Source organism: Daldinia childiae (genome assembly GCF_008694065.1).
Source record: "Daldinia childiae strain JS-1345 chromosome Unknown Scaffold2, whole genome shotgun sequence".
In the NCBI taxonomy this organism is placed as follows: domain Eukaryota; kingdom Fungi; phylum Ascomycota; class Sordariomycetes; order Xylariales; family Hypoxylaceae; genus Daldinia; species Daldinia childiae.
The window spans coordinates 4470064-4482888 of NW_022984643.1; the positions used below are offsets into that span (position 1 = coordinate 4470064).

Below are 12825 nucleotides of genomic sequence, written 5' to 3' on the forward strand. Positions count from 1 at the left end.
GCTTTTACATAACATAACATTCATATGTCACCGGACCAAGGTTCTATCAATTCATTCAACGTTGCTGCAGGAGAGCTACACTATTGTGACCGACCCGCTATCTCCAATCAACCTACGTATTTTGCCATCAGACAACCTTGTTTAAACTCGAGCTTACTTGAAAATAAACTTGAACATACCCCAAATCCTATAGATTTCTTAGACCTTGGTCCAGCTGAGATATTCTCCAGCCTCACTCCTCTCCAACCCCCGAATACCAAGTCTCCTCCTCAATACTCCCTCCAAGATGTCGCAAGTACACGCCTTGTCCGACGACCAGGTAAATAATTTCCTCGTCCGCAAACATGAGTAACTGGGTACAACGCCGGAATTCCAAGTTACGAAAGAATAATCGAATATGGTTAAAGTCGGATTATAGTTGATAGCAATAATATACTAATGAACAATGTCCCCTCGCGAAACAGGTCGGACAGGAGCTCCGCAAGATGACGGCCTTCATCAAGCAGGAGGCACTCGAGAAGGCGCGCGAGATCGAGATTAAGGCAAATGAGGAATTCAGCATCGAGAAGTCCAAGCTAGTGCGCCAGGAAACCGACTCCATCGACGCCGCCCACGCCAAGCGCCTCAAGCAAGCCGCTATGTCCCAGCAGATCACCCGCTCCACCGTCGCCAACAAGACCCGTCTCAAGGTCCTCGCCGCCCGCCAGCAGCTCCTCGACGATATCTTCACCGCCGCCTCCAAACGTCTCGACGAGGGCACGAAAGACACCGCCAAGTACCGTGGCCGTCCTCAAGAACCTACTCCTCGAGGGCCTATACGCCCTATCCGAGCCCGAGGTCCAGGTCCGCGCCAGAAAGGCCGACTACGACGTCCTGAAAGATGCTATCAAGGACGCCGAGAGCGAGTATAAGAGCAATACGGACAAGGAGACTAAGGTCACGGTCGACGAGGATAACGCGTTACCTGAGGGAAGGTGAGTTATGCTGCCACTATCTCTCTCTAAATCAGATGGGTTCGGTAAAACTAGTGTAAGGTGAAATGGGTATGCTGACGACGAATTATCACATACAGCTCCGGTGGACTATTTATTGTAGGTGGCCAGGGCAAGATCGAGATCAACAACACCTTCGACCAGAGATTGCTACTCCTACAAACCAGCGGTCTCCCCGCCGTACGAGAGACGCTATTCGGCAAGAACCCCAACCGCAAGTTCTACGACTAAACAGAGAACTTCACGTCAAGGTTTAACTTCACTCGCAAGCGCTAACACAAACATATGTTAACAACGCTGGACGTCGGCAAAACAGAGAAGGGGGGCGGGTAGAATATTATGCTTAGGTAGCGTCACACTATTCTCCCCGTTTAGGGGTTTCTTGTAAGGGGCAGTCAGTCGCGTTTGGGCACGGAATCTAGAACCGTGCTATTATTTATTGATGGTGCTCACTAGAAGGCTGCTTGCTGTATATCATAAGGCGTTGCAGGAACGTCGGCATCAATAAAACACACCAATTTACCCTCTATATCACCAATAACTAGTCATACAACACTCATGCCATATAGTCGTCTATTTCCTCTTTCTTATTAACTAACCGCAGCGGCAGCATTGTTTCGCTCCGCCTTCTTCTGAGCCCAGTTCTTCATGAATGCCCGCTGTTTGGGTATATTGGCGTCCTCTCTGGGCTCCGAGTCGAAGATGCTTGTTTTAGGGGGCGGCCGCGTGCGCACCGCGTACGCTAATCGTTTAGCTACCAAGTCGATGGACGCCTTGGCAACCTTGCGGGAGAGTAGAGTACTGTCATGGATTTTATCATGTATCACTTTAAGTCTAAACGTTAGGACATCGATATCGGCGTCAAACTTGCGAGCCACATCCTCTATGCCACTTCCCGAGTGCTGCTGCATGATAAAGCCTGCGTTGCCGATGACGATGTCCAGAAGTGCTATTAGCGCCCGTAGGTCCTCGAAGTTAGTAGATGCCCCGACACGGAAATCACTCGAGTCAAGCCTATCTATGATATGGGCAAGCGTTAAACTATCGTCAACCGGTCTACTACTCAGCTCTTGCTCCCTGAAGAGTACCACGGCTGCCATGCGCTGCGTAGGTCGAGGAGCTTAGTAGTAGTTTTAGGCATATGGTTGATGGGGACGGCCTGATGCATGGGTTCGTCTACACTCTCGTAGAGATAAGAAGATATTGTCTTGCACTTGGTGGGTGTTAGTTTTATTGGTCTTAGATGTATAGAAAAGGGGTCTAAGACTTACAGTTTCGTTCCATTGGGATGTACTCAACTTCGATAACGCCGTGACAAGAGCTTCCATTGCTGCAGCATGCTCAGAACGAACCGTCGTACTCACGAGAGGGTCGAGTCCCATCCGTAGTAGTAGTTTAATAACCCCTATTACATTTTGCGTGCTCAAGTTTGGAGCTATGCGCTCTAATAGTTCGAGGAAAGTCACCAGACCTGACCAGTCTTTTCGAGGATACGGATCTTCCACTCTGGGTAAACTCTCAAGCTTAGGGTTTACTTCGGCTGTGAGAGTACTTCGGCCCACCTAGCCTTTCGAGCATAGAGTATAGTCGCTTCTCAGTGACGAGACGTTTGATGCTACTAGGATATAGAGCTACCAGATTGCAGTACTGTATGCGCAGCTGGGCGTTCCTCTCGGCGCAGACCTCGTCGATGATCCATAAGAAAAGCTCATCCGGGAGGGCCCTACCCTTGGAGGCAATAGTATGGGGTAAGCCGAGAATGATGGCTTGATCTCGCGCTCGCGAGTTAGCGAGACATTCCCAACACCCCTTTGCCGCCTCCTGTGGGAATAGACTTCTAGGAGGTTTAAATAGGGGTTGTTCCAGACTAAAGAAATAATATAGTCTGTTAGACCCGTCGACTTTAGTACGATTCATAGCCCTCATTAACTTGTCGCCTTTAGCATCCTCCTCGTCATCCTTAAGAAGTTCCTTAGCTGTCTTTTGCAACAGCGTTGGGTCATTTTGTACTTCTGTTAAAATTTGACCATTCTCATCATCTTCCTCGCTCTGGTTGATGAGCTCATCTGCTATCCTAGCACTCTCATCTGCTCTGTCAGATTGCCGAGCATGGTTGATTAAGTACTTGAGGTCAAATTTATGTTTAGGCTGTATCGTCAATGGTGATTTAAGTAGAGAGGCTGGATTAGGGGCTATCCTCTTCGCCCTAGGCGTGGAGGTTAGATTTGAGTCTCTTTGATAAGGCGCAGGGCCTTTTTTCCGTTGGATGAATGCTGATATGGACTCTAATGAGTCGTCTGAGTCGCCGTCCTCATCGTCAGACCCTTTAATTTCATCGGTCCGATCACGTAGCTTCGGAGTGGGTTTCGGAGGTGTCCTAGGGGACGAAAATGAGGATTGCAGATCCCGGACCGGCTCTAACGAGGAGACCGGCTGGGATTCAGAGTTACTACGGCTAGGACCTTTGCCGAAGAAGCCTCTAATATCCCGGCTCCGGGACATCGACATACTATATGCAAATATGTTGGTATGACAAGCTTACGATGAATTTCATCGATATTGTTAGAAACAACATGGGCATATAATAGTTACAAAGTCATAGGTACTCATTCAGCTCTAGTTTGATGCTTGGCGGGACGCTTGAGAGAAACGCGTCGTAAAGATTAATTTGATGTGGGGCCGTTGTCAGTGGACGTGTCGTAGCCTCTGTGACTTGGACTTGAAAGTTGACCTCAGGTTAGGTTACCTTAGGTACCTAGAGACAACGGACAACGGAAAAACGTTAAACCCTTTTAACTAGGATAATAGTACTTAGGTACCTGTAATGCCTAGGCTACATAGGTACTACCTAGGCAGCCTGAATCTTGGAACCTCCTTGAAACTAACCAAATTAGGTATGTTTATTGGACAGTCCTAATGTACGGAGGTAGCTAAAAAAGGGAAACTGGTTCGGGGTAAGGAGAGATCCACCGGATTTACGCTTGGATTTTACGCTTGGCGGGGCTCGGGTTGGTTCCGTCTGTTGCAGTTCCAAGATTGCCAGCTTTTATTATGTCTGTTAGTACACCAGCCGGCGCATCAGGGGTAACAGGGCAAGAGTCCAATCCCTTAATATGTGCCCTTCACAATCTCTTCCTGAAAAAATTGACAAACATGCACAACGACTTAAGGCTGCCAAGGCGTAAGAAGTGATACACATGGTAGTGCATCATCTACGTTCGCCAAGTTGGAATAGGGGTATTAACACCCCACAAACAGGATCCATACCTCAGGTACGAGGATTGAATAACATAGCAGCCTTGATTTTCATTTACTTAAACAGAAAGAAAAGCTTTTTGATCCTATTTATTATACGGCGTTTAAGTCTGATACTTGATTCGTTAAGTCGCTTAGGCTGTGAGGCTGTATACGAAAATCTGTGTTTTTAAGTTGATATACATAGAACGTGCTGAATAAGACTCTAATTTAAGAAGTATATAGAGAGATGCGGAAAGATGGGGAGCTGAGCGGAAATCTACATCTGCTAATGTACGAGGTATGTATGTGCAATGCACGTATATCTATATGTACTCCACGGATTTCGGTTGTAACATGACTTCGGTCGAAAAGGCTGACGGCAAGTGACGCAAACGCTTATCAAACGTTAGCTGCATTGCTTCGCCACCTCGATAGTGTAATCTTATTCAGATCAGATTATAAGGTAATCAAAGGCTTAGACGTAACGAATAACCGCAACGGTACAACCCGAGTTTTACCTATTTTTTAGCGTTGCTTTACAGCTCACAGACCTTTGCAGGCTTTGCAGGCTTTGCTGCTTTGATCGGAAGATATTTAATATTTAGATGCTACAGTAAATCGTAAACTGTATCTCATAGGACCAACTGTAACGCTACAACGGGGTGGGAGGGGCTAGACTACCTGATCCGCCATTTCGGGCTTGCTCGGACTTACAATATGTCAATATGTATGTACATATGAATTAGGATTGTCCGAATAATACAGTGGATAATGGGTTAGGTAGGTACTTATGATATACAGTGTTTCATACGGACAACCAGGAGGACTTTAATTTGGACTTGACTCCAGGTTTATAACACAAACCAACAAATACAAATACGTCCTATGTTCTTTGCGCATTTTATCCCATTCTTTGACGGAACACACCTACCCAATATATTAGCAACGGCTCCTAGGAGTAAGCGGAGGGAATTGCTTGGTTAAAGGCCCCCTCGAGTCACAACTCCTGAAGGATCTCTCACACCCCGTCTGTGCCTCCGATACCACTTACTAGATGAATCGATGATGTGCGTCCAAGACCCATGTCAGGTGAACGCACAACCCATGCTGAGTGGTATGTAAAGAGCCTAGTTATTGTTTCGATACTGCCGTAACACATTTAGGGGGGTATAGGGAAATGTATGCCAATTCAATGTGTAGCCTAAAAGCCTAGAATAGGTATCTTCCTCTGTATTACTGTAGTCAGACCACTGGATGCAAGCCTAGCCACTCGGAATCAGAACTTCGCCATAATAAATAGTGAGAAAGACACTTCTCTTCTTCTAGCAACAGAACTAGCCATTGATAGGTTACGCATGGCTTTTCCTACCAAGGCGGAGTCTGTATTGACATCATGCCGCCACTAAGAAGAGGTATACGAAGGCTTGTTTCCGGTAATTCACAGGAATAGTGCGAATCTAATTCGTGGCGCGGGAGGCTACGGAGAGCATCCAGCCCAAAACCGTTTATCTAACAAGTATGATGGATGTGAAAACACTCTGACTCGAGATAAGGGGATAAAGTCATACTTGAAGGATCATGTACAACTACCCACGCTGCTGCACTGTAACTGTTTAGCGTAAGTTCTAGGGGTTCAAAGAATTCGGAGTGCTACCGAGGGGTATTTACCAAATTCAGCCTCAAAAAAAGAGAAAAGAATGGAATGCTCTGCAGGTCAAAGACGCGTGCGCGGGGAGCCCTGTAGAGGTATTAACGGATAAAGTAAGAAGGATATGTCTTGGTTAAATTCTCAGGTCGAGTCGACCTCGTCATATTTTAACGATTATAGTGAGATTTGGTATAATTCAGCTGAATGCAATCCAATACAATGGCTATTCCATTGCTGACTCCAGAAACTAGCTTGCTAGCTTGGTGAGGATACTAGATGTACCTAGAACTATTCTAAGAGATTTGTCCTACTCTGAGGATTCACGGCCTGCATAACGAAAGAATCTTAGCCGAGATCATCGATTCTTAGAGGCATTTCCTAGTGGATTGGGTGACACAAGGATGTTGTTAGTCGCCGTATTTGCCCAATATAAGATAGCGTGCACAGTGTATCTCTTGATTACCAAGCCTACATAAATGTACCTATCTGCGCAGGTATGTACGTACATTTATACATTTCCACTATGCATGATATGAACCCAAAGAGAAGCATGTAACCTAGAGAGATATGTAGGTATTCCGCACACTGACTTCAAAAACTACATTTAAACATAGTTTAAATACTTTGTCGCTTTTATGTCTATACCATTATCAAAAATAGTAATTTACATAAAACTTCCTTTAATAAATAAAGATTACAAAAATAAAATACGGTCAAAATAATAATGTGCACAAATAACTCGAGCTGAAGTATAATTTCAAGTTACCTACATAAAATTGCGCCAATGTCTTGGGGCCTTCCCCTGTTACCGCCGAGAAGATAGGGAGTATTCGCGGGTTTTGTAGGCTATTTGGGTAAGTGCATATGTAAATGCGTGCGTACACGCGACTTCGTACTACCTTCCAGCCCGTCTTGCTTACAGTGCCGACACAGTATTCGGTGTACCTTAGAACCCCGGCCCTTCCGACGTAGCGATCAATCAAAAACTTCCATTGTTCCCTTTCCAATTCTGTCCTTAACGCCATCAACAACACGATTGCCCCCCAGTACCAAGTAAGGGAAGCCGGAGGACGAGCGATCACAACCCATTTCCCTAGATGCAAATCTTCCTCGACGAAAACATCGTGACGATAGTATCGACCGACGATTCACTTTCTTTCACTTTAGCGACCCCGACGCGATTGCAGCCAATTGCCCGAGTCTCCGCATTCAGCATTACTTAACGCCTCAGGAATCCATACGTGAGACTCGTGGCCACGGAAGGCCAGTCTGGCGGACACGTCGGGTTGAACGGGCTCTGCCCGCAACTCTCCCAAAATGCCGAAAGGTGACAATGACAAGGCGGTCAATAGATCGAGGTGGGCTACTCGGAAACTCACTGTTAAGAGCAGTGGTCTTAAGAGGTTATCCCTCAAAGATAGGATACAACATAAGCGAACTGGTTCGACAGAGAAGAAACGTCATTCGGGCGGTAGTCAGTCTACGGCTGATGACCACGCCACATACGATAGCGCATCTGCGACCGAGCAGAATGAACCAGGCGATTCGAAGAGTACCGTGTCTGTTGAGGAGGAAGATGAAGGGGGGAGGATAGTGTACTTCAATCAGCCTTTGCCTGACGATATGAAAGATGATGAGGGCAACCCCATTCGTTCATATGCTCGAAACAAGATTCGGACGGCCAAGTATACACCATTGTCTTTCGTCCCTAAAAACCTGTGGTGGCAATTCCACAATATTGCCAACATTTTCTTCCTTTTCATGGTGATTCTTATTGTAAGTGAACTAGATCGCATGTTGGGGGGACGCTGACACTTCAATTTCTAGATCTTTCCTATCTTTGGAGGTACTAATCCAGGACTTAATGCGGTACCTTTAATATTCATCCTTGCCGTGACGTCTATCAAGGACGCGATCGAAGATTATCGCAGGACGATTCTTGACAACGAACTAAATAACGCACCGGTGCACCGTCTTGTAGGATGGAACAATGTCAATGTTACCGAAGATAATGTTTCGCTATGGCGGAGGATTAAGAAGGCTACTTCGAGATCTCTCGCAACGTTTTGGCGTGCGGTGAAGAGCTTATGGAAGAAAGATGAAACAAAGGGAATGTTGGAAAATTCATCAGATCCGCGTCCCTCTGTTGAAACCAAGGCTACGCGTCGCGATTCTACCATGCTATCTCCTCACACTGATAGAACGTCATACATGTCTGCGTACGAAGACATTCAGATGACACCGGTCACGTCCCCTCTTCCTCCCACGACGCCTAGGAAAGATTTAATGGAAATCCCGGAACGCCCGACATCTGAAAGATCGCATACTCCAAATGAGCCGGAAACGCTAGCTAGAATAAAAGGAGACCTTATTAACTACGATATGAAACCTGGCCAGGCCCGGTTTCACAAAGATCACTGGAAAAATCTACAGGTTGGCGATTTTGTGCGACTTTATAATGATGATGAGCTTCCTGCAGATATCATCGTTCTCGCTACTTCTGATTCAGACGGTGCATGTTATGTGGAAACGAAGAACCTGGACGGAGAGACTAATTTGAAAGTTCGTCAAGCACTCCGTTGCGGACGAACTTTGAAGCATGCGAGGGACTGCGAGCGCGCCCAATTTCTTATCGAGAGCGAACCGCCCCAACCTAACCTCTACAAGTATAATGGTGCTATCAAGTGGGAACAAATGATGGCAGATGGTCCCAGAGAAATGTCGGAGCCGATATCCATAGACAATATGGTTCTCAGAGGCTGCAACTTGAGGAATACGGAATGGGTTCTCGGCATCGTTATGTTTACGGGTCACGATACGAAAATTATGATGAATGCAGGTGTCACGCCAAGCAAACGTGCTCGCATCGCCCGGGAGCTAAACTTCAACGTTATCTGTAACTTTGGTATTCTCGGCGCATTGTGTCTTCTGTGTGCCATTGTCAATGGAGTGTCGTGGGGCAAAAGCGACGCTTCAACCGCTTGTTTGACTACGGTTCCATCGGTGGTACTCCTGGTATGACCGGGTTTATCACATTCTGGGCCGCGCTTATTGTCTTCCAAAATTTCGTTCCCATCTCCCTTTATATCTCAACTCGAAATTGTGCGTACGCTGCAGGCTATCTTCATATATAGCGATGTTGAGATGTACTATGAGGAAATCGACTATCCATGTGTACCAAAATCATGGAACATATCTGATGATTTAGGTCAGATTGAATATATCTTCTCGGACAAGACAGGAACTCTCACTCAGAACGTCATGGAATTCAAGAAAGCTACTATCAATGGCCAGCCGTACGGAGAAGCATACACCGAGGCCCAAGCCGGCATGCAGAAACGTCTGGGTATTGATGTGGTAAAAGAAGCTGCCAGGGCCAAAGAACAAATCGCCGCCGCGAAAGTTCACGCGTTGGAGGGACTTCGAAAGATTCACGACAATCCGTATCTCCACGGAGAAGATATGACGTTCATTGCTCCAGATTTTGTTGATGATTTACGTGGCGAGTCCGGCGAGGAGCAAAAAGAAGCCAATGCGCACTTTATGCTCGCATTAGCACTTTGTCATACCGTCATAGCAGACCATATTCCCGGCGATCCCCCTAAGATTGACTTCAAGGCTCAATCTCCAGACGAAGCAGCACTCGTAGCAACTGCTCGTGATATGGGATTCACCGTTCTCGGACATACAACAGACGGTATCAGAGTAAATGTTATGGGCGAAGAAATACACTACCAAATCCTCAACACAATCGAATTCAACTCTAGCCGAAAACGAATGAGCGCTATTGTGAAGATGCCCGATGGTCGTATCATTCTATTCTGCAAGGGTGCGGATAGTATCATCTATTCGCGTCTGAAGCGTGGTGAGCAAGCAGAGCTTCGAAAGACCACTGCTGAGCATCTTGAAATGTTTGCTAGAGAAGGTCTGCGAACCCTATGCATAGCCCAGCGCGTACTTCCTGAGCATGAATACCTCGAATGGCGTAAGGAGCACGACAAGGCCTCCACCGCGATGCACGAACGAGAAGAGAAGTTAGAAGAAGTTGCCGACAAGATCGAGCAAGAATTAACTCTCCTGGGAGGAACGGCAATAGAAGATCGTCTTCAAGACGGTGTGCCCGACGCGATCGAATTACTCGGCCGAGCAGGAATTAAGCTATGGGTACTCACCGGAGATAAAGTCGAAACTGCTATCAACATTGGTTTCTCGTGTAATCTACTGAACAACGACATGGAACTTATTAATCTTAAAGTGAAAGAGGATGAATCTGGTTCGACACCTGATGATTTATTCATAAACGAAATTGGACGAGAGTTAGATGCGAAGCTAAAGATGTTTGGTATCACTGGTGACGATGAAGACTTGGCCCGCGCCAGGAAGAATCATGAGCCGCCAGCGCCAACCCATGCTCTTGTGATCGACGGATTCACATTGAGGTGGGTGCTCGACGACAGCTTGAAGCAAAAGTTTCTCCTTCTCTGCAAGCAGTGCGCGTCCGTTCTTTGCTGCCGTGTCAGCCCTGCGCAGAAGGCTGCCGTTGTATCTATGGTCAAGAATGGTCTTGATGTTATGACGCTCTCCATCGGGGATGGTGCCAATGATGTCGCGATGATTCAAGAAGCAGAGTCGGTGTAGGTATCGCCGGTGTTGAAGGTCGTCAAGCCGCCATGTCTGCCGATTATGCCATTGGTCAGTTCCGGTTTCTAGAACGATTAGTTTTGATTCATGGCCGCTGGTCCTACAGGAGGATGGCTGAAGCAATCGCCAACTTCTTCTACAAGAACATGGTTTGGACGTTGTGTATTCTTTGGTTCCAATGTTTCTGCAACTTCGACATCACATATCTTTTCGAGTACACTTATATCCTTCTATTCAACCTTATATTCACTTCCGTGCCCCCCATTGTCATTGGTGTCCTCGACCAGGATGTGTCCGATAAAGTCTCGTTAGCTGTTCCTCAGCTATATCGACGTGGCATTGAACGGCTTGAATGGACCCAGCACAAGTTTTGGTAATTATATCCCCCTGTTTGATTATGTTTAACGGAATATGCTAACGAGTGATAGGTTTTACATGTTGGATGGTTTATACCAAAGTGTAATATGCTTTTTCGTTCCATACTTAACCTTCGCATCCACCTCAGCCGTTACCGCAAATGGACTTGATGTGATGGATCGGTATCGATTCGGCGTCTACATCGCACACCCGTGTATCATTACGATCAATCTTTACGTCCTCATCAACACATACCGATGGGATTGGCTTACACTCCTTATTATTGTCCTCAGCGACCTGGTTGTCTTCTTTTGGACTGGTGTTTATACATCATCAACATTTGCTGGTACGCTTTATGAAGGGGCTCCTCAGATTTACGGCGAAGTTTCGTTCTGGGCGGTTTTAGTTGCGACTCCGATCCTTGCATTGGCTCCTCGGTATGCTATCAAGGCCTTGCGCAAAGTCTACTGGCCCCGAGATGTAGATATCATTCGGGAACAGGTTACGATAGGTAAATTCGATAATCTAGAAAAGGAGAGTTCGAGCGAGGTCCTAGTGAAGTCAAGTTCTTCGGGATCATCACAGTCCTCTAGGCGTCGGCGACACCAGCAATTCGCAAGCGTGGACGAAGATTTAAAACCTATTTATCCACCTTCTGTCGCCACTCAGTCTATTGCCGGTCATAATTCTCGTAGCCAGAATGGCAGCGACGGCACTAATTACACCAGACACGAGCCGTCTATTGATGTTCCTGTTGCTCAGCCGGCAGATCCGCCTCCTGAACCTCCGGTACGCCCATCGCATGATCGGGTTCGTCCGTCTTACGACCGTATGCGAGCCTCGATGGATCGAGTTAGGCAGAGTTACGAAATGTCCAACGAGTTTACTTTCGGCTGCCATGTTAAGCAGATTTGAGTCGACTCGCTCCGGCGTTACGCAATCACAGGAGGGTAATGGGATTGTCAGCAGAATAAGAAGGCGGACTCGGGTAAATCCTTCAAGTCCGCATTTATTCACCATAAAGACAACCATATCCATGAGCATGAATAAAGAACACTTACGATAGCTCCCGCAACAATCCTTGAAAGATGGTGTGATGTTCGGGTTTTGGCTTCTTTTATTCTATTCGATGTGATATCCGGAGCACTAGGTGCTCAAGTACGATCTCGGACGAACTATTCACGATACCGCTATGGTTTTCTAGCTAGGCCACCGAATCAAACGTTCCAAATGGTCTTCCTTTTCCTTTTTTTGCTCGCTTCCATTTACAACGGCGTCGGCGTTTTTAGGGTGCATGGAGTCTGTGGGAGGACTTATATGAGATGACGATGTTGGTCAGAAGGTCGAAGGTTCTGGTTTCTTGCATCATAGACTTTCTTCTCAAGTCGAGGTTGCACAACACGTGTCGTCGCCAGTCCCTCTCGAGGGAGACCCTTACTATATCTCGAATTATTATTATTACAGAGGAGAGTTGGTGCCTCGTCTTTATTTTTCTTTTTTCTTGCGTTCTGTTTTTTTTATTCACTTGAATCTTCCCCTATAGGCGACAGGCTGGTGACAAGGCGTTCTACCAAAAGACTAAGGCAGGATTTGACACCTGGATGTGATAGCATACCGTGCGCGCAGCAAGCAAGAAAGCAAGAAAGCAAAGAGAGGGAGAAGTTACGGGGTTCTTAAGGCATGGTGGGCTTCCGCCGCCTGTGTATATAAGATGATGGATAAATGCGACGAGTAGAGCATCGGTGGCGTGTGGACGAGTAGATACATATAATCGGCCAGAATTGGTACTTTGAAGATAAGACGTCACTTTCAGTTTATTCATTTCTAGTTTAATGTGCGGCCGAAGCTGTATTCCTGTTACTGTTAGGTGAGACTTGCCGGTCTTGAAATTTAAAATATTTAAGAGTAATGAATATATGTGAAAAATACGACTCGATACGAAGCTATCTG

General features: G+C 46.5%; 3 protein-coding genes across 4 annotated transcripts; 2 read left to right on the top strand and 1 right to left on the bottom strand.

The window, feature by feature from the left end:
- Positions 1 to 286: 286 nt before the first annotated feature.
- Positions 287 to 1223, top strand: GL218_02090 (V-type proton ATPase subunit E; the record flags this gene model as incomplete). Of its 2 annotated transcripts, none has more annotated exons than XM_033578582.1 (4): positions 287 to 319; positions 465 to 843; positions 881 to 974; positions 1073 to 1223. In XM_033578582.1, 4 exons carry the CDS (start codon positions 287 to 289, stop codon positions 1221 to 1223), a joined length of 657 nt encoding a protein of 218 aa, XP_033438238.1. The 2 variants fall into 2 exon arrangements, with proteins under 2 accessions (XP_033438238.1, XP_033438239.1); XM_033578581.1 differs by having other exon boundaries at positions 465 to 786.
- A 359-nt stretch (positions 1224 to 1582) lies between these two features.
- Positions 1583 to 3500, bottom strand: GL218_02091 (uncharacterized protein; the record flags this gene model as incomplete). Its single annotated transcript, XM_033578583.1, has 4 exons — positions 1583 to 2006; positions 2081 to 2205; positions 2264 to 2554; positions 2628 to 3500. 4 exons carry the CDS (start codon positions 3498 to 3500, stop codon positions 1583 to 1585), a joined length of 1713 nt encoding a protein of 570 aa, XP_033438237.1.
- Positions 3501 to 7194: 3694 nt separating this feature from the next.
- GL218_02092 (putative phospholipid-transporting ATPase C24B11.12c) lies at positions 7195 to 11790 on the top strand (the record flags this gene model as incomplete). Its single annotated transcript, XM_033578584.1, has 5 exons — positions 7195 to 7653; positions 7705 to 8892; positions 9091 to 10511; positions 10625 to 10891; positions 10947 to 11790. 5 exons carry the CDS (start codon positions 7195 to 7197, stop codon positions 11788 to 11790), a joined length of 4179 nt encoding a protein of 1392 aa, XP_033438241.1.
- Between the last annotated feature and the right edge of the window lie 1035 nt (positions 11791 to 12825).